At 42.5% G+C, this 22,049-nt stretch overlaps 1 protein-coding gene across 4 annotated transcripts in view; it reads right to left on the minus strand.

Annotated features, from left to right (window-relative positions):
* The window catches only part of KIAA2012 (KIAA2012 ortholog), a 93,814-nt gene that overhangs the window by 18,158 nt on the left and 53,607 nt on the right, over positions 1-22,049 (minus strand). For all 4 annotated transcript variants that reach the window (XM_033111370.1, XM_033111369.1, XM_033111368.1 and 1 more), the window contains 2 exons: positions 11,735-11,872; positions 3,729-3,801 (listed from right to left, as the gene is read on the minus strand). In XM_033111370.1, coding sequence (XP_032967261.1) covers positions 3,729-3,801; positions 11,735-11,872 — 211 coding nt within the window. The remainder of the gene's footprint in view (positions 1-3,728; positions 3,802-11,734; positions 11,873-22,049) is intronic.

The following is a 22,049-nucleotide window of genomic DNA, read 5'->3' on the forward strand; positions in this document are numbered from 1 at the left end:
CATTTTAAATCATGAATGGGTGAATTGTATAAATTTATTTTTCCTTTTGCATCTGTTGAGATGACCCTAAGGGTTTTCCCCCTTTAATCTCTCGATGTGAATTACATAAACAGATTTTCAAATGTTAGACCATCTTTGAATTCCTGGCATAAACTGAATTTAGTCATGGTACGTGTATATATATACATCATATATAAGTGATATATATCCTAAATATAAGCTTAAGGATTCGATTGGCTAATATTTTATTAGGAGTTTTACCTCTTTGATCATAAGTGAGATTGGTCTATAAATTTCCTTTCTTATGTTGTTCTTGTCTCTGGTTTCAACTGCTTTTTGGTTTTGCGGAATTTGGGTCTAAAGTTAGAAATGAGCTTTACTTACTGGAAGGTGAAGAGAAATTTCAGGATCAAGGGGCAATAGCTGTGTTCTGGGGTTCTGGGGGCTCCCCTGGGGCTTCCATCCTGGGCTGAGTGGAGTGAACCAGAAACATTCTTAAGGTAAGGACACACAACTTCCCACTATGGAGGAGAACTTTGAATTACTTTCCAGAAGGAAAAAGAAGCAGTAATTGAGTGTGTAGGTTACCCAGGCTGCTAAGAATTAGCAGACTATTCTGAACTCGGTACTGGGGCTCCAGACAGCAGAGCCTGGCCGTGCACAATGACAGGGAGCAATTCAAGTGGAGCCGACACCATGAGGCGGCTCTTGGCAGTGGTACCACCTTCCAGGGTGTAGATTCTGGGGCAGTGGCGTTGCCTCCACTACTGGGCACACACTTTTGGTCTCCCTGTTTTCCCTTTAAGAGAAACTTTTGCAACACTTTCTACTCCTCCCTTCTTTGCATAGGATGGGCAGTCTTTATACTTGTTTTTTTCTGGAGCTGTTTACTCTTGGAGCCAGGAACTGGCCCTGAGGAAAGGCCTTGAAAGCTAAACCAAATTGAACTAAACTAAACAAAACACCCACAAACACAATGAGTAGAGACTTGGGTTAGCTTGGTTTTAATAATTGACTGCAATTTTCGTAATTGTCTTGACTTCTAGACCTCGGGTTCCTTTATCTATAATATAATTTCTAGAGATTCTAAATAAACTCCCAGACTCATGCTGGCTTTAAAAAAATGGTGCCTTAATTTTGTGATGTTTCCTCGACTTTGTACCTATTTCCTAATCAAAAACACATCAGAAACACAATTGTGCCTCTTTACAACTCTTGAAGAGCCAAGGGCTTGGAGTCATAGAAACCTAGGTTCTTATATCAGCTTCTCCACTTACTGGCTGTGTTACTCTGGGCAGTTTACCTAACCTCTCTGATCCTCATTTTCCTTATCTGTGGAACAGGGATAATGCACTTTACCTCATAAGGTTGTGGTGAGGATAAAATGAGATAAACTAATACATAAACTTTCAGAGAATACAGAGATTGGTAACACTGCTTTGTTCAGATTGGGTCTGCTGCCCACACTTGGACTTAAGCAAGAGAAGGACTTACACAGAGGACTCACTCAGTCCCCCTAGAGCAAGCCCTCCCCCATTAAGACTCATTTAGAAAGTAAAGAAATCATCACTTTATCAACTTAGAACTAGTCCCTCTTGACAAAGTGCAAGTTATGGCTACTAAAATTAAAGTTTTTAAGAAATAGACCAATAACTAACCTTTAGTGAGAACTTACTCTGTGCCAGGCACTCTTATAAGCACGTTCCATGTATAACTCCTTTATGTCACAACCACCTCATGAAATAAGTGCTATAAGTATCCCCGTTTTACAGATGATGAAAAAAGATGCCCAGAGAAGTTCACTAACTTACTCAAGGCCGCACAGTTAGCAAGTGGTGGAGCCAGGATTTGAACCCAGAGAATCAGACTTGATAATCAGCACTCTGGATCACTGTGATGCTGCCTAAAGAGTGCCCTCCGATTCCCCCACCTCCATTATTTTTAAAAGATTTGAAATCCTTTTTAAACATTAGCATTTATCATTCAGGACAGGCAAATGCCTTCTTTAATTTTCTGCAGTGACACTTCACTGCATTAAAGGCTGTGTGCATAACCTTTATGGAACTCAGCTGGAGCCTGTCCCTCTGTCATGAGACAGGAAATCTGTTTTGACTGACTTGGTTATTGCTTAGCTTTGGCCATGTTCTGCACTGCCTAAAACCTCCACTGCACTTGGCCGAGGTCTTGGAGCCTCATCAGTGCTCAGGTTCTGCATATGTAATTTATGATATGGAAGATCTGAAGGCTGGAGCGCATTTCCCTGGCTATTGTCACTCATTGAAAAAGGAGGCGGCAGGAGACTTACGTCCGCCGAAACCCTGCTTCAAAGCTTGACCAAACCCAGGGATTGGGCTACCATCACATTTTATTTTCTGATGTCTGGAAGTAGTGAAACCTTTTAAAATGAGTATAAAAATCAATTATTTTTTGTTCAGAATGTCAACTGAAAGAACCGGTAAAAGATGTAAACAGAAAACTATCAAGTTGAGGGTGAAATCCCAAACCCATGACTTTGTCCATTGAGCTCCAGTGAGCTCACCCCTGGGGGGTCCAGGTGCCACAGGGAGCGTCGTCGTGTCATTTCAGATTGGTAGTCATTGTGATATCCAACTCGAGATTAGTATCCATTAAAGGACGACTGTACATGAATTACTTCATTTACTCCTCATGCGACCTTATGAGGGGAATACTGTTCTGGGCCTCAGTTGACCACCCTGAAGCAGAAAGGTCAAGGTGGAGGTAGTCCAACTCCGGAGCCCATGCTCTCCGCGCAGCTGCTCAGATTGCTGCTGCTAGCCTAAACAGAGCATTTTACGTGAATTAGAGAAAGACGCCCCAGTGGAAGGGTCAAGTGGGAAAAGGAGCCCCTGGTGGGAGGACGCACCCGGTGCTGGGTACATGGCTTAAGGAGGAGAGCACTGGTTGGACTTCAGCTCCCACTTGCCCCCTCTGCTGGACGCCTTGGTAAGCAACTACAAGAACGGTTCTGTCTGGAACTCCATCCATTCCTTGAGAACACAAGTCTCTCACACATCTGTTTCCACTCCTGCAAGAAGCAAGGAGCAGCAAGAACAGCTCTGCTTCCCGGGCCTAGCCAACTGCTGCATCACACAGCACACCCAGGTACCACCAGGGAAGGGCTTGGAGTCTAGTTCAGGGTCTGGAAATATGAACTATGCCAAAAAGCCCAGGTCTGGGTCCAATATTTCCTAGAATCATCATCATTATCAAATGGAGCATCATTTTTGGAGGAAGCCACACTCAAGCAGCTCTGGTCACCCAGAATTGTGGCTGATAGGGGTTGGGTCTCTAAAGACATTGGTACCCCCTCTGTTGGAATATTATCCCTTTAGGCAGGAAACCTGAGCTCCCTCACCTGCATATCTAAGCCCATGTGAAAGCAGGAGGAGCAGAGCGGTGGAGGGGCCTGTGGGCCCTTTTTGTACTGCCCCCAAAGTGCCCACTCTCTTCCATCAATCTGCAGCCACTGGCAGGAGAGAAATCTTCCAATAAGTCCAAGGACATAAAAGCATGCTATTAGCAGTTGGCTTGTGATGCACTAAGAACACATTAGAGCTTGAACTCAGCACTTTGGTCTGTATTCTAACTTCCAACCCATGCCTGAGAGGAAATGGAAAGGTCATCCTCCATTAACATCTTTGAACAGGGCAAACTTCAGCCGACAATTATCATGACAACATTACAAACCCCAGCCCAGCTGTGTCTACCTTGGGTGTCTCGATGATTTTCTCTGAGGGATCCTCCTGGTTTTTCCTGATAGTCCAGTTCATCTCCACTTTCCTATGAGGTTAACACACAACAAAAGATACATAAGACAAAATAAATGCAAACACTACTTCTGTAGTCCATGCCCTTTGGTAAAAGGAAATCCAGTTTTCTTAGTTGTTTCTTCTTCTTCGTCAACTTAATTTTAATTTAAGTGTCCAAGAAGTCTGCTACCAGCATGAACAGCCCTGAAGAGCCAGGCTGGCTTAGCCACAGCCCTGAGCACTGTTAGGTTCAGTGGGAAGCTTGTCCCATTCGTCTGTGCAGGGCTCAGTGCCTGGCACACATAGGTGTTCACTGGGGGGTGGGGAGAAGAATGTCACCGGCAAAGGCCAACTGGCAGAAGGAAGTAGCGCTCCTCCAGGACTTGAGGCATAACCAGTAAGATGAGGGCAGAGACCAAGACAAGTGGAAGGGAGGAAGGACTCAGACCGCCAAGGCTTTGAAGGTAGGTAAGGTCTTGGGTCTTTGCCTTGAGAACACATGGAAGGTTTAAAGTAGGAGAGCTGAGGGTTTCAAGTAGGGGAGCGAAAGGGTCAAAGTGGCCTTTTGTGGGGTTTCAAGGATTATTATGGATTGGGGTTCTTAGCACATTTAATTCCCTCTTCCTTCTTTCTCTAAGTCACATAAACTGCTTGCAATCCCACCGTCCAGAAATCTCTATAACAGTGGTTCTCAACTCTGGCTGCACATTAGAATTATTCACGGAGCTTTAAAAAATATGATTCCCAGGAACTAACCCCAAACATTAAAATCAGACTTTCTGGAGCTCGGGCATTTTTAAGGCTTCTTAGGTGATTCCACTATGCAGCCAGGATTGAGAATCAACGAATATTCTCTAAAGCATCGGAAGAGCAGCTCTTTAGTAGCCAGTGACGTGGCAGGTAGGATGAGTGACCCAAGTACAGCCCTGTGTGTCTGATGTGGCCAGCTCTTGGCCTTTGTCACCTGGATTTCTGCTTAATTCACAGCCTCATGTCAGCTAGAGAGAAGGAATCTGATGTGGAGAGCCCTGGAAGTCTCTCCTGGAAGTCTCTTTAGTGACAATCAGTTTTCCACTTTATTATCAAATACTTAAGCTGCTTTGGGAAGAGACAATTAATTATCTGCTAATTTGTTTGACATTCTCTTCTCACTCAATGGCTTTTTACCCTGTCTGTTTCTCACTTGTTAGCTTAGTGTTTGTAGCTGATGAGCTATTCTGACATAAAAAAGCTAGGGCAGTTAAGTAATTTTCTTTCTTTTGCATTTCTCATTTTGGAGACAAAGCAGATTTGGCCTGATGCAGTAAGGTTTTAAAAAAAATATTGCAGGATAAACCTGTCTCAGTCATAGTAAACTGCTAGGTTAGAAGACTAGAAAAGAGATACATTTTAAAAAATTCCTGTTTATAAATTCTTATAATCTAACAAGAAATTGGATTAAAAGGGAGAAATAAGATTCCTCCTTTGGAAGAATTTTGAAGCCAAGATGGGTAAAACTTCAAGCTTAACAACATGTAGCTATGAGCCTTCAAGGGCAAGAAATATTCTCATTTCACATATGGGAGATGGAGAGAGAGAGTCAGTGATTTGGAAAGAATCTTCTGGTGAGTCGCTGTTAGAAAAACAGTCTTAATTTAAAATTTTGTCTATTTCTTTGAAAAGTGTCAAAAAAAGCAATCATTTTTACATACATGAACACACATGTGAAATGACTTAAGGTCATTCATTGCAAAAGATTAGAAACAACTTAAATGTCCCATCGATTATGGACTCATCAAATAAATTACAGTAATTCATCCAATGGAATACTATGCAACTGTTAAAAGTATCTCTTCATGAATTAACGTAGAAAAAACTCCAAGATGTATTAAGTAAAAAAAGTAGGACTGTGAACATGTGTGTAATATGTTAAAATGTGTATAAAGTATCTACCTATCTGTGTATTTATCTATCTGTATTGCTTTATATATGCAGACTACAACACAGGAAGGATAAACAGGAAACTAGCAACAGTTGTGTCCAAGGGCAGGGAACTGAGCAGCCGGAAGACATACCCTTTTATACAAACACATTTTAAATCTCTGAGTATATTTTGGATTTAAAATTTGAATTAAAAAAATAACTAAATAAAATGCTATGTCACTTTTAATATGAGTTACAAATGCAATGACTAACTGGAGTGATTTAAACATAGGTAATAATACTTGACAAGTGAGCAAAAACAACTGAAGGACTGAAAATTCAAATCCCAGCTCTGTTCTGGCCAAGTCATTTGCTCTTCATCTGCTCGGTCAGCTCATGAACATTTATTGAGTGTCTGTTGTGTGACAGGCACTGTGCTAGGTGCTGGGGGCTGAAAGATCAATTTGTAAGAAGCTCCCTGACTTGCGGGGAACCGACAAATCTCAATGGTTGCAATGCAGTGTGATAAATGTTGTGACAGGTTATGACAGGTTTTTGCAGGACCTCCTGGGAGGTGAAGCTAAATTAGGCCAGGGAAGGCTTGTTTACCAGTGGACATGGTGCTAAGTGTTGCAGAGAAGGGAAAGTAGGGCAGTTCCTGGCAGAGGAAGCAGCATGGGCTGGGTAGGGGGTAGTTTGGGGTGGCTGCAGTGTGTGGACAGTGTGAATTAGACATGGGCCAGATCTTGCATGTTGCAGTTTGGAATTTAAAACAAAAAAATGCATTTGTTATATTTTTCTATTTATAAAAGAAATACATCTTTGATGCTGGGATTTAACTAGCAGGGATCAGGGAAGGCCAGTGGGGACACGGTAAGGAATCGCAAGCGAACCAGGGATATGACTAAGCTGTATTTAGAAAGAGAACTGGCAGCAGTGTGGTGTTGTAGGATTGGGGAAGGGTGTAGGTAGGCGGGGATAGAAACAAACACTGTGTAAACACAAACTGCAGCTCTGAAACCAGAGAGACAATTGGGGTGCAGGTCCTGGAATCCCACTGCCTGCACTGAAGCTCTGACTCTTACACTTCCTGCCTTACAGATCATGCCAGTTACTTAACCTCTGAGCCTTAGTTTCTTCAACTGACAGGGGCTGGGCTAGGTGACCTTAAGTTCTCATCTGTCCTGGGAGACCCTTCCATCTGTCCTGCCCCCTACCTTCATGCACAGCACCCATTCTGAGCATGGTACTTCTAGGCCCACGGAAGGCTTTCGTAAGGATCTGTGGGGAGGAGAGAGGAGCATGGGGTGCAGGGCTAAGACATGGGGCTCCAGTCGGCTGCGAGCCAGCTCCATGACCTATCGTTGAACTTCAGCCTCTCCATTTGTGAAATGGGAGTGTTAATAAATATTGTACAGAGTACTTAAGGGCTGAAGTAGGAAAATACATTCAGAGATTCTATGTAACATACCACGTAACACATGCCTTTGCATGACTAATGTCAGTACCTTCTTAAAGATGGAAGAAAATCAGTATCTCATTTGAGAGTCTCACCTTCAAGGTAGTATAACTTTTCATGTGTATTAAAAAGAGCTCCTACTTTTTCTTTAATAAAGAAAAGTAATTTATGATAATCATAGAAGATATTTTGTGTTATTAAGATTAAAATATATTAAACCTCCATTCCTCTCCTAGGTTCTGAAACCAGAACAAAAATGTACAATTAAATTCTTCATAGGCACAAAATAGATAGACCTCGTCAGTATCAGGTATTATCAGGTATTGTGGGTTTTGTGGCTTTGAATCCCAGCTTCCTCTGCTGCCAGCCATGTCACAGATTGTCATCTCATCTCACCAATCCTCAGTTTCCTCCTCTGCACAGTGGCAATCTGCACACTTACCAAGAAGTGGGGTGGGTGGGTAGGGGGTTGGGGGGAAAATGAAATAAGGTTCAATATGTGAGGGGCCTGGCCCTTAGCAGGGATCAATCAGTATTTGTTCCTTTCTCCTTTATGAATTGAATCCTGTACAGATGTGCACATTCTTTGACAATTATTATTTCATATAATTCTTGCCCCACTGTTGACAGGTAGGTATGGAGGTCCCAGTATTATTATCTCCATTTTCCTAAAGAGAAAGTAGAGTCCCAGAAGTGTTACAAGGTCACTGAGAGTCAGGGAAGCTCCAGGGCTTCCCAATTCCTGGTCTGATATTTAATATCGATAATAGTGCACTATTAATTCTGGGCCTCTTTCTTTTGGAAATATTACAGACCCCATGCCCTGAATATTTTCCCTGGCAACATAACTATTCAAGTGTCCTGGAATCGTATCTTGAAACCAGCTTGTGATACCTCTATAGCTCTCCTGCCAGCGGCCAAGAAAGCATGTTTAAAGCATGCTGTATCTAGCATTAATTGGTATTATTGCTATTTTCTGCCCCACTACCTAACCTTGGTAATTGATTAAAGTCCTTGGGGGGAAAAAATCCCTATCCCAATTTATTCATCAATTGCCATTTTTCAAAACTAGATTTAAAAAAAACAGGGTTCAATTTTTATGTGAACCCAGATGTACTCTGGATCAATCATGTTTAAATCTAAGCCTGATACAGGTTATCTTATAAAATGGGCCAATAGTGTTGCCTTCAGTGTTATAAGACCTTCAGTGTTATAAGGAGGCTCTTAAATCTGAGGAGGATTCCACATGTAATAACCAAGAGATGGACGAGTCTCCCCCATAGCAACCTGGGCCTGCCTCGGCCACAACTTTGTGCTGAAAGTCTCTGTTTATCTTCCTTTTAGCTTATAGGCTCCTTGGGAGGCCAGGGATGATGGAGATGACTCATCTCTGCATTCCCTGACACACAGAGCATGCTCAATATATTAATATGTTGTCTGAAGGGAACCGAATGGTCATTGGGAGAGAAAGCTTTACTTTGGCTCAACAGAACGCAGTGGGACTGTAGGGTCAGAAAATCTTCCTGTAGCAGACTGGAAGAGTGCTCAGGGATGGAATTTTCTAGAAGGAGCTGTGTTGGCTGCTTAGCTAACCTGGTAGTCAGTGCTTTTGATTAGATAGGACTCAGTTGGGGTCTGCAGTGAAACTTTATAGAGGATGGTTGAAAACGGGCTCTGGAGCTGCGCTGCCTTACTTTGAGTCTTGTTCCTGTCATTTACCAACTATGACATTTGAGAAATTACTTAACCTCTCAATGCCGTAGTTTTCTCATCTGTAAAATGGGATTATGTTACTTATTTCTTAGATTCATTTTGTGAATTAAATGAGTTCTTGCATATAAAACTTACAATGGAGCCTGGCACAGAGTAAGTGCTCAGAAATATTGCCAGTTGCGATTATTTGCATCTCTTTCCATGCCCCTTTTCTGCCTTGATATTTTTATCTCCTACCCTTATTCCCTGAAATGTGCAATGCTTCCTACACGCGCCAGGCAAAAGTGATGGAAGTATCCGTGGATAGGCAAGAAATGCATGAATGAAATGTGTAGAATGAATTGGTTTCTATATAGCTCCAAGAGCTGAGGACAATCTGTGTGTTTTTCTCTGTTCGGACTCACTGTCCTTCTCTATACAACCCTAAGATTTATGTCTTTCCATAAAGCAATCCCTAAGAATCCAGGAGCTCCCATGTCAACAAAGAGAAGGTCTACCTAAGGAGAGCTGTTAACACTGAACAATCCCAAGAAAAGTTCTGGTCTTTTGGGCAAGGGACTGGTCTGGGCGTCAGAAAGCCTTCTGTGTGTTCTCTGAGTCCCCTGAGAAGTAGGCTGAATTACAATTTCTGTGAGTCTTGAAAAGGGTGGACTGGAAAGTGGGCCTTCGGGATAATAATGCCTTTCCCTCTATAATATGGTATATTATATGTGTATGGTGTATCTGTGTATGTGTATGGTATATGGTATATAATATAGTGTATAATAATTTGATGCCAAAATTGATGGATGAAAAGTGTAACACAAAAGCATTGTGGACACTAAACACACAAAAAATTATTGTAAAATTCCCCTCTCTGAATTCTGCAGTTTCTAGATGCTCCATATACCTTTATCTCATTTCCATTGCAATGATCACCTTTTAATATACTATACACATAGCCTGGAGCAGGACAAAGATCTCAGTCTTTTTGTTTGTTTGTTTGCTGGTGATACATCCGAAATGACCAGAAAGTGCAGGCACAAAGTAGGCAGTAGATGCTCACTACGGGTTGAATGAATGAACAGTGACAATGATGATAAAATCTCATCCCTGGAAGTACTAACCACAACACGTCAAGCCCTAAGGGAAGAACTAAACTGTTGCTAAGAAACAAAGTTTAGTTTCGTTAACTTAAGTGTTTTGGGCTGAACTGTGTTCCTCCAAAATTCATATGTTGAAGTCTACCCTCAGTACCTCAGAATGTGGCTGCATTTGGACCCAGGGTCTTTAAAAAGGTAAAATGCGGTCATCAGGGTGGTCCCTAATTCAATATGGCTGGTGTCCTTATAAGCAGAGATTAGGACACGGACACACAAAGGGAAGGCCACGTGAAGACACAGGGAGAAGGTGGCCATCTGCAAGCGCAGGAGAAAGGCCTCAGAAGAAGTCAACCACACCGACATCTTGATCTTGGACTTCTAATCTCCAGAACTGTGAGACAATAAATTTCTGTTGTTTAAGCCACTCCGTCTATGGTAATTTATTATCATGGCCCTACCAAATTAATATAAAAAGAATCAAGGTAATTATTTTGAATGTCTGGAGGAAATATCTTTTGTTTTGCGGTCCAGAATCATGCTCCCTTATTCTGGTTTGATGTGTCCTGATTTCCTTTTGAGACACCCCTCCGCTCCCCACTCCTAGTCCCTGTGGCTCCAGGCTAGGCCAGTCAGGGTATTCCATTCTCCTGGCCATGGTGATTTATTTGGGTATGAGCATGTGACCCACGTCAGCTCAATGGGATTTAGTTCCAGAATGATCTGGAAAAGAGAAGCCCACCATGGGAAAAGAGCCTATCTAAGAGTAAACAGAGGAAAGCAGAGCTCAGCCATGGAGAGAAAAGATTTGGGGCAAATACATGACTCCTTATCAAAGCCCCACCTTGCAGAGCTGAGACTGGGGTTCCAGAGGTGTAACATGAGAACTCTGGATTCGCTGAGGTTAGGAGGGTGCCCCTCATGACCTCCGAAGTCCCTGCCCATCTACCTCACAATTATTTGGTTTCTTCTCTTCTGTTCTGTCTTTCCTAGTCCCTTCTTATCAAAGGTCTGGGATTTTGTCCTCCAGGGTAGTATGAAGGATTTGAGATCTTTCCATGCCAAGGCTGGCTTTGTTCCTGAGCAGTTTCTTTTACTCCATGGTCCTTTGCTTCCAGTTCATTCAGCTCTAAGGGGGGAAAAGATGGGTAGGAAGAGGTCCCTACGCCAGAGGGCTATGGGATGAAAAGGGGGGGTCAATTTATGGAACATTTAGTGAGCACCTCCCATGTGCCAGGCGCTGTGTTAGGTGGCACAGAAAGGAATATTGAAAAGATGGAAAAATCACATCCCCACAACAGAAACTCTCAGTACCCTTAACTAGAGATGCAGCTGAGCTTGGGAGAATAATGAACTCTTAGAGAACAGAAAGCAAGGTCAAACATCTGGGAGAGGATTTGAAGTTGACTTCTAAATAGTTAACTCAAGAATCAGTCTTCTCTACACGGGGAACAGCTCTACCAAGTTACAGGGATACAACAGTAACAATTATTTTAGCTACTGTCAAGATAAAATGAATTATATTTGCTTGTTTTATGAGGTGGTTCAAGGTTATTCTTTCTCATCTCTGTTCCCTGTCCCCCACCATCCAAACCAGACATCCAGCTGATTTGTCCCTGATGGCTGGCTGTGATTACTATCCTAATTTGTTCTTTCTTCGTCTGCTACAAACTGCCTATTTTCTGTCCCTTCTGATAAAGCAGGGACTCTGAGGGACTTCTGAAGCTGTTTTTGTACCATGCAGAAGTGTATTAACTGGAATGCCTGTGTATATGTCTATAAAACCCCTCTTCTTCTCAGTGTGAGATCACCTTCAGGAACGGCATCATGTCGATGTACAGCTTGCGTGTGTAAAATTCTCTTCTGTTTGAACATATCAGCCCTTTATTTACACAACTTTGAGGCTCTCCTGTCTTCTGAGCTGCTGCCTCCAAGGACTGCTGGGCTCCCTGTAAAGAGAAACAGAAAGCCCAACTTTCATAGTAATGATACACAGTCCGACAAGAGCTAGTCCAAATCCCCAAATATTTATAGAAAGTAATTTTTCATCGTTGGAACACTAATAGTAACACCTATTTTTACCATGGAAGACACAGAGAACCTATATGTATACAGAATAATTAATTCATACCTGGAGTCGGTGTAATGGGAAAGTGAGAAAAGGGACCTACTGTGTTCCAGGGTTGCAATCCCTTTATTTAATCCTTACAACAGCCCTGTGTGTGAGGCAGGTATTGTTATTCCCATTTCACAGGTGAAGAACAGGAAGCTCCAGGAGGTTAATTAACTTGCCCACGGCCATACCGCTGGTAAATGGCATAGCTGAAGTCACTCTTTTTGGTGACTCCTTTTTTGGTGAGATTCTTTTGATCCTTCTATAGCTTCCAGGAATACATATCAAATCTGCTTTGCAACAAATAAAGTTATAGCAAGATTTCAGTTTATTTCCAAACTTAAAATGTATTTGCTGTGAGGGACAGCGGCCCTTTTCCAGGCCTGCCCTCTCTCACCATCTAGAGAGTGTACTATCCTTGTAATAAATCTACTTCTTGCTTGACTGAAAAAGAAAAAGTATTTGCTGTGGTTGGAAGAGTGATTTGAACAAATCTAGCAGAGAGGGAAGGAAGAATGAGCTAATGGAGGAGTCTGGGGGGCCCCGGGGCTCTCCAATCTTGTGGGCCATGCCTTCTCTTGTCACCACAATATGCACATGGTGTCATGTTTCAGAGGACGACAAAGTTCCATCTGAAGTTACTTTCCAGCCCATGCCCCATACTGCAACTTGGGTGATCTTCCCAAAATGCAAACCGGACATCACTCTGCTCACAACCTTCAAAGGCCCTTACCCTCAAGATGAAGGCCACCCCCTGATAAGGTTTACAAGACCCTTCTTGCCTGGCCTGGACTATCTCTCCTGCCTCATTTAGTCATTCAACAAATATTTATAGAGTGCCTTTTCTATGCCCGGCAAAGCGAATATGGCAGAGCAAAAGGCAGACAGAAGTCTCTAGCCTCATGAAAATTGCATATACATTCCACTGAGAGGGAGAAGATAATAAGCAAGTAGAACATAAGTTATGTCTAAGGTTATTTGTGATACAGAGAAAAATACAGCAGAGGGGAGTGAGGGGTATCGGGGAATGGCGGTGGAGGCTGCAATTTGAAGCAGGGCAGCCAGGGAAGGCCCCACAACAAAGCAACGTTTAAGCAAAGCTCTGAAGAAGGCTAGGGAAGGTTCTGTGGGGCTTCTGAGGGAAATGTCTACCTCACTGTGGGAATAGCAAGTACAAAGAGCTCCCATCAACACTGACATTTCAGTTCCTGGAGCAAGGCCATCACACATGCCCTTCCTTCTCCTGGGAACACACACCTTTCTTCTAATTCCTGTTTATCCATTTACCTCCTCCTCATCCTCAGGTCTGGCTCATCTGTGACCCCCACAGCATCCCAGAGCACTGAGCACTTCCCACCGTTGCTCAGCATGAAGCTCGTGCTTGTGCAGCCACCTCTCCTCCCCACTAGACTGTAAGCTCTGTGAGGGCAGGAACCAGACTGTCCGGTTCCTCTGTAACAGAAGTGCCTGGTACAGGGTCTGGGTGAATACACACCTGATACATATATGCTGAACAAAAGAGTAACAATCACACTGGGGCATAAGCTACACGTGGCCCAACTCAGGCAAAATGCGGAGGGCCTACGAGACACCTTTATAGCAAGTACGTGTTGACCTCCAGAGGCCTGCCCTCTGCGTAGCACTGGCTCCTCATACCCAAGAAGAAAAGTTATTTGTTATTTTTCAGGGCTGATGTGCTGGGGTCACATATATTAGTGTGCCATGAGATCACCCTGGGTGTGGATTTGATCATTTCCATATTTTCTAGGAGACTAACTCTCTGGGCTGTCATAAACTCTCCCTCCCATAACATTTATATTACTTTCAAGTATTAATGATGAATTAACAGTAGGTGGGTCCCCACAAGCAGCCATCATTCCAATGAACACCCACACCCTTTTCCTTTGTTTTGAAACGTGGCTAGAGATAAAGTCTTTTCTGGACAAATCCATATCCAATTTTTTTTCTCCTGTCATCTCAGCCATATATCTGATTAGCTTCTCTGAGTGAGAGACTCCCTCCCTATTTCTAGATCAAATGAAACATTTGGTCCAAACTAGAATCAGACAAAGCTTTTCAAGCTTTCTAGCTTCCAAAGTCATGCATGAATCACTGGGTGGAATAATAGAAATCAGACAATATTGATTTGAGGGAAATTTCTCCATTACCTTCAACAGACATTTTCTTTTTAGGCCAGAGGACAAAAGGCATAGCCAAGACCAGTTCCAATGGCTGGAATTACTTTAACTCCTTATGTGGGGTTCAGATTGAAGAGTGGCGAGTTGAGCATCTTTGAGAAAAGTCCCTCCAAATCACGTGACCTATAAATCTTTTGATAAAACAATTCTCTTGACTATATGGCTCCTCTCCCTAATGTTTAGGGGCCATCAATTTTAGCTTGATAAAATGTTTTCTGTGAAGGCTGTATAGTCACTGGAATGAGAAGTACTACTTTTGCTTATTATGCTCAAGCGTTCTAACAAGTAAATGATAGTGAAAAGGGGTTTGGGAGATGAGAAGAAAGACAAGATTAAATATGTAAAGAGGATTCTGAGAGGTAATGAGAAGAGGAGAAAAAGTCAGAAAGTTGAATCCAGGAAAGAAAGCCATGCGTCGGGGTGGTTTTTCATTTAGTCATTAAACTGATATTTATTGAGTGATATTGTATGTGTCAGACAAACAAACACAAATAAGTAGGATGATTTTAGATAGTGATAAATCTATGAAGACAATGAAATAGGTGATAGGATGTGGAGAGGGTGGGACATACCTTTGGGAGATCTGGGAAGGCCTCTCTGAGGAGGTGACATTTGAGCAGAGGGCTGGGTATGATGTGAAGGAGCCAATTATGGAAAGATCTGTCTTTAGTAGTCAGTGTATCTGATTATTTAGAGGTAAAACCAGGCAGGGATTTTTTGAAAAGGAAAATAGAATTCCTGACTTCTAGGCCTGTTCTGCCCCAGCCTTCTGGGCTCCATCCATGACCCTGTGAGGCACTCTTCTGTTTTCTGGGTGACAGAGCCATCATAATTGACACTTGCAGCTCTTGGATTAGTTTCAGAGCAAAGACAGCAGAACAAATAGTGAACAAGAGTCAAAGTCTCTGAAGGTGCAGAAGGGACATGAAAATCCATGGTTAGACAGAAGGGAAGGAAGATGGGGGAAGAGGAGAAAGAAGAGATGCCTGATGCTTTTTTGTTTCTTTTATGTGCATACTTGAGTGGGAATGATCACAAAACTGATGGAAATGTGAAATGTTTAGCAGAAAAATCAAAACCCATTCCTTCACCTGTAAATACTTTAATATTATGCTCTGCTAAAAACACCTGGAAACCTTTCTCTTTAGTAAATGAAACAATAAAGATTAATGAGTTAATTTGGTAAAGCTGATTTGAATTGCACAGAAGGTGTTGCGTAAGTACTTGGCATTTAAAACGTGATCTGACATTTAAAAGAAGATGACTTAATGAATTCAAGAGCTAATCTTATACTCTGACAGACTGAGCCATGGAAAACCCAGGATTATTATCTTGATGTAAACATAACGTGATTTGGTTGAAAGCCAGAACCAAAAGAGAGCTATCAGATGTATACAAATATCCATACACACACATATATAAAGTAGCAAAACTTACAGAGGATGTCCGTTACATTAAATAAATATTGCTTCCTTTCTTACTCTTGGGTTATAATATCTTGGGCTACAAACTGAAGGAGAAACGCTTCTCCCCAATATTTATTCTTCCTCATTTCAGCTTGCGTATTTTGAAGGTTCACTGCCATGGGCTGGCTCTAGAGTTATCAGAAAGTCTTACTTTAAGGAAGAAAGGAGATTCTAAACTCCACCAGCTAGATCTCCACTCATGGGTCCCACAGAACAACCACAGATATGGGTCTGTCCTCTTCACTTCTCTCACTCCTTTCTAATTGGGGTTCCCCAAGAAGAGCTGTTGTGCCTCATTAAGGAGGCTGCAACCCTTGCTGTCTAACTGCCTCCCACTCAGCTCGCAACTTCATTCTGCCTGAGAGCAAGCTGCCAAGAGTCTCTGGGAACCTGTGGGCAAGCTGAGCTGGAGGAAGAACACAGACGGAAGGAGGGCCTTTGTAGCCAAGATCTGAAATGTGCTGGGGCACACACCCCACTATTATCTCAATGCATGGAGAGCAGGGTTGGGAGGCCTTTGCTGAAACCCTCATGTGGTCTATCAAGTTGTCACATCAAACCTCTGTGCACACAGGGCATTTGTCCCCTCCTGTGAACAAACAAAGGGAAAAGAGTCAGTCTCTCCTTTGGATCACTAGGCCCCCTACTTGGCTGAGAATCTGTCCTTCTACCTCTCTGGGGGATGGAGGGTGGGATGGAGCTCGGAATTTTAGTGGGGATGGACAGATCTGAGAGATTTAGTTACTGGAGGTTGAAAGAAAGGAGGGCTGGGATTCTGAGTACCCCTCCAGCCACATTCCCCGCTGGGTGTTGGGGACCAAATCCTGGAAAGGGCCACTCCTGCCAGGAGCTATGGGCTGAAGGGCCTGGGAAGTTTCCCTGCGCTTGGCCTTCTTGGGTTGTTATTTCTTGCCCATGGCAGCCTGTGGAACTAAAAATGGGCCGTAGGAATAGGGACACAGATGGGGCTGAGTGGGGCATGGCACTCTACCGGGCTCCCTACAACTGGGCTGCCTGGAGGGATCTGAGTGATCCAGGGGCTTCTTATACTCTATCGATTCGGAGAGGCCCTCGTTTGTGCAAGGCCGGCCACCCTGGCTACCCCCAGGTCCCACCCTGAGACCTTGTCTCTGTCTAGCTTTCCCCAGCCTGAAGGCATAGGAGACCTCTAGTCTTCAGGAGGCCAGATGGAACAGCAGGATCCCAATTCAACAATCCGCCTGCCTGCATGGCCTCTTTGAGGAGCAGAAGGGACGCCAAACCACAACGTGGTTCCACCCACCACACGTCTGCCCAGTGGTTCACATGCTCCTGGGTTCATCATGCTTCCCTTGGCCACCTGACATCATGGCCCTCTCTTTATGTTCTAAGGGCAATTTGCTGCTGGTGAAATGGGCCGAGAGGACAGTTTTAGGAGGGCTCCACAAGGAGACATGGTGGAGACACCGTTTGGTTGCAAGCCAGAGAAGAGCTTTCTTGTTCCTCTCCTGTCATGAATTTTGGTCTCCATCCACTTTTTTACACCTTGACCTGATAGAAGGAGATTTTACATCCCTCTGAGTGGTTAGCAAATTAGACCAACAACTAGCAAACAGACTAGGAAGAGAAATGCTGCAATCTCCGGTCTTAGCTTTTGTGCGGGACTCATTTGGTGACTTTTGCTGTCATTCAGCTTTCTGTGCCTCAGTTTTCCTACCTCACTGTTTTCCTCATGGAGCTTTTGAATAAGGAAACCCAAGACACTTTAAGTCCAGGGCTTCTACTATCTGGAAATAAGTCTTATCTGTGAATTCTAATTGATATTGTCCTCAGTTTAATTAAGTGCTTTGTTGACACCACAGAATCATTGTTTATCTAGCTTCACAGAAGCTAGAGGAGAAAAATTTTAAGCCAAAATAGTGATGTCTCTGCCCCTGGGGAGGTAGAAACTAGCTCTTCCTGTGAGGGGGAATCTGGCTATATTCAGGCTGGAACTTTGCCTGTATTTGAGAGATGATGCATCCTATTTTAGACTGGGAGATGGGAGGTGGTGGTATGCAGAGTGGGAAATCTGAACAAGTCCCTGGTTCCTTCTAACCCCAAACTTTAACCCCAAACTGTGGGACTTCCTTGTGATGTTGGCTCTGATGTGACTTTTCCCTTCTGACAACCGAGAGAGAGTGAATCTCAATTTGCAAATTGATTCAAATATGAAAAGGTTATTTTAAATCAGTCAATTTTCGCTAGAAAAAGAAATGTTACTCATGGTATTTTGATTCCCACACTGGTCCATCAAAGCTTATCTAACCCACAATTTAGCTGGACTAAGAAGTTGAACTAGACCCGGTAATGCTGGGACAGTAGAGGGTTGGAAGCAGAGAAAAAAAGATGTCCATTTCCTTTCTTTCCTGACCCCTTCCCCTCCACTGGGCCCTCTTGTTCTCTGACCTCTAAGTTTTCCTCAGCAGCCAAGTGCTGTGGGGGGTGGGACCCTGCTGGATCTAGTGCTTCCAGCTCCAAAATTCCCTGCCCTTCACCTCCCCCTGGCTTTTAGCTGTGGCCTGTAGGTGCAAGGCGGAAAACAATTTTTAAGAAAAGTTCACAATGAGATATGAGAAACCCAAAGGAATCTTTAATAGGCAGAATTGCAAGCAGTGAAACTAAATTCCAGACGGCATGGAGGAATATTTGGAGGGGGCCGGGTGTTTGGGTTTGGGGGTTGGGGAGAGCAGGTGGGGGAAACAGTTGGTGGACTGGCTCATCGTCCTGACTTTCAAGCTTCTCTTTTTCCATGTCTGAACCCTTAGATTGTATACAAGCTCTAAGTTTTGTTCAATAACGGTTTCTAAGGCATAGGGCAGGGGAACAGAATAATAATTACTGTTATAATTTATTGGGATTGCCTAGTGACAGCACTGTGCTAATCCCTTTCCATATGTTGTCTCATCTAATCCTTGTCATGACACCATGAAGGAAATATTATTATCCTTTACAGATGCGGAAATGGAGCCTCAGAATGATTCAATAAACCGCCTATGGACAGTATGGAAGAAGCTGGGATCTCAGTGCAGCTTTACGGGATTCCCAAACCAGTGGGCCTCTTGCTAGTGCAGGCTGCTTATTGAATGGGGCCTTGTCTGTTGTGACCTCAGTCTCTTCATCTGCAAAATGGAGGTAATACCTGAACCTACTTCACAGGGATGTTGTAAGGGTTAAGGGAGAGAATCCTAAACCCTTCATACAGTAAACCTCAAAAACATTGGTTGTTATTACCGTTGAAAAAGACCCTCTCAAGAGAATGGGGAGATGACTATTGAAACTTATGATAGGTACATGCAGGTTCATTATGTATTCTCTTCTCTCTACTTTTGCAGGTGTTTGACATTTTCCATCATAAAAATACAAAAGAAAAAGAAAAAAAGTAACTAGGCACATATCATGGGTCTGGTTGAAACTAGCAGCCAACAGACCAATACACACAGACTTACTGGAACAAATGATAGTGAAAATTCACCAAATACAACTCTTGATTTTTGAAATTAAAAACAAACCCTTCTTAGTAAATTATCCTTAAATTGTCAATGGAGTTTTTGGGCTGACAAAGTAACCCTGTGGGTAAGGTGGAACCAGAAGATGAAGTTTGCTTAGATCTTCAAAAAGCCTTTGCAAAGTTCTATAACCAAAGCTATTTACAAAACCAGGGAGAGAGGAGGGAGAGGGAAGGAGCCTGGAGCTGGGGGAAATGCTGTGCCAGACCTTTACACATGAGAAACAAAGCGGGGGAAGTGAAGGATAGTTCTCTAGATGGATTAGTCTAGGCCCAATCTTACTTATCAGCCTCAAAAAGGTCCCCAAGAAGGATGCCTAATGACATCTTCAATCTATACACACCCCAAAGCTTTTCCAGAGAGTTAAATACCAAACTATGGCAACCAACAGCAGGAAGTACCGAGAAATTGTATGAATCGTTAGGGAAATATCAGCAGACCTTCCATATCATTCTCACTGAAATGAAACAAGCAGAGTCTCTGAATCTGAGTTAGAAGATTAGGGGCTTTTGCTACCCAGGATCTTAATAGCAACAAAATATTTATCTGTCATCCCCACCTTCCCGCCCCCCGTACCTTGTGTAGCTACCATGTGCCAGGAACTGTGCCATACACATGGGATACAAAGGCGAATAAGACAGTTAAAAAATAAAAAAGAAAGAAAGCAAGCCTGTCTTTAAAGAGTAGTAGCTTGTTCTTTTAGATAACAGCCCAAAAGTTCAACAGAAGGCAGGCTATAGCTCAGAAGAACACTGAAACAAAAGGTTATCTTTGTACCCTTGTACAAAAACTTAGTGTGTCTACAGGTGTGTGCGTGTTTTTCCTTTGTCCTGAAAGAGGAAGGCTGAAAGGGGATATGAACACCATCTGTGAAACCACCAAGGAAACAGATGGGGTAAACACAGGTTTATTCAACCCAAATCCCAGCGTGCTAGAATTACAGGCTCCTCTTTGAAATCCAAAAGAGGTAAATTTAGGACACATAAGATCAAATATGAATTTATAATGTCATAAACTCATGAAACCTGAAGTCAAGAGACGACATGGGTGAAAATAGAAGTGGCTTTGTGAAATGGGAAAAAGGGACATAAACCCAGTTTAACAGGATTTTTAGGACACAACCAAAGTTCTAATCCCTACAAAGCAACAAAACAAAACCCAAGATAAAGCAAGTGAAAAAGGATGTTTGCTCTCCCTAACAAAGAGAGGGCCTGACAATGTGAGAACTGGGAAGATGGTTTCTTTCTTATTTTAAACAAAGAGATGCAACGATTCTTGGGAAATCTAATTAAGGTTTGAGCTTGTTCTTTGATACTCTTTACTGACAACCCCTCTGCCCTGATAGCTCTATAAGCCAATGGGCTCAGAGCCTCTCTTGTCCCAAGCTTAGATGGATCTGGATGGACAAGAGAGTTTCATACTTTGAGATCCAAACGTTTCAGACAAAGAGGCAAATTCATTGTTCCCCACGGTCTAGGATCAGAGGGATAAAATACTGAAGGGGATTGAGATCCTAAAAAGGAGAATTCTGATAGCCCTATCCAACAATCTAATAAAAACCTAAATAATGTTAATTTTAACAAACAGTAGTTAAAAAGTAATGGCGCTGTGGTGTTGACCCTTGTTTAGCTTGCTGAATACTTGTTGTTTACTGTGACCCCTAGATCATTTTAAACCATGAATAAAATCAGGTATCCTCATAATCTGTTTTACCTTCTTACAGGGAACATTTCGAAAAAAAAAAAAAGAAAAACCAGGAAGGCAAAATTAAAACAAAAAAATTCAACTCATCCCTAATTTCAAACTAGCACAACTGTACATTTTTGCATGTATTATTTGCAAGTCTTTTCCTTACAGGTACATTATTTTGTTTGCATATTGCAGTCACAGTTGACATCACTTTGATTTCCACTTTTAAAATTAACTTGGTGGTTCTCATTTTGGGGGTGATTTTGCCCTCCAGGAGATATATGGTAAGATCTGGAGACTATTTTGATTGTTACAACTGGGGTTGAGTGGGGTGTGCTCCTGGCATTCAGTGGGTAGAGGCTAAAGATGCTGCTCAAAGTGGACAAGAAAGCCCCCCACGACAAAGAATATCTGGCGCCAAATGTCAGTGGTGTTGAGCTTGAGAAACACCGTGTAATCTATTAGTATTAAATCACAGTTTCTAGTCTGAACAAGCATCATTTTTCAATGTCTGAATGACATCGTCACGGGGTATGTCATAATTAACATCCATCACGGGGGTATGTCATAATTAACATTTCTCTGATGTTGGACTCTGAGGTTCTTTCCAATTTTTCTCTGTTATATAGACAATGCTGCAATGGACATCTTCACTCACTTTTTTTTTTTCTCTGCTGAATTTCCTTTGAATAAATTCCCAGAAGTCAGAAATACTGAATCAATGGGTATGAATATTTTTCATATCTCACAAGTCATATTGTCATTTTGCTTTACAAATGGATTGAAACAAATTACAGTCCACCAGAAGTGTATAAGCTCGGGAGTACTTAACCTCGGCAGTACTGGGTGTTACCATTTAAAAAAGTGAGAGGAGACACACATCTCAAATATAAAATAGTATCTCTAGTTTGTCTCAATTTGCATTTAAATTGCTATTCAGAAGGAATATTTTCCCATACAGGTTTTCTATTACTATTATTTTTTATCAAAATTGTTTATGCTTTCGCTTATTTTTCTAACTGGTTCTCAATGTTTTTCTTTTAAAATTGAATGTGATCTTTACTGAGTATACATAGTAATGCTGTTGCAGTCAGTGCAATTATTTTTAAACTTTTAAACGAAAGTTTTACTTT

The sequence above is a fragment of the Rhinolophus ferrumequinum genome, chromosome 8, assembly GCF_004115265.2.
Source record: "Rhinolophus ferrumequinum isolate MPI-CBG mRhiFer1 chromosome 8, mRhiFer1_v1.p, whole genome shotgun sequence".
Taxonomy (NCBI): domain Eukaryota; kingdom Metazoa; phylum Chordata; class Mammalia; order Chiroptera; family Rhinolophidae; genus Rhinolophus; species Rhinolophus ferrumequinum.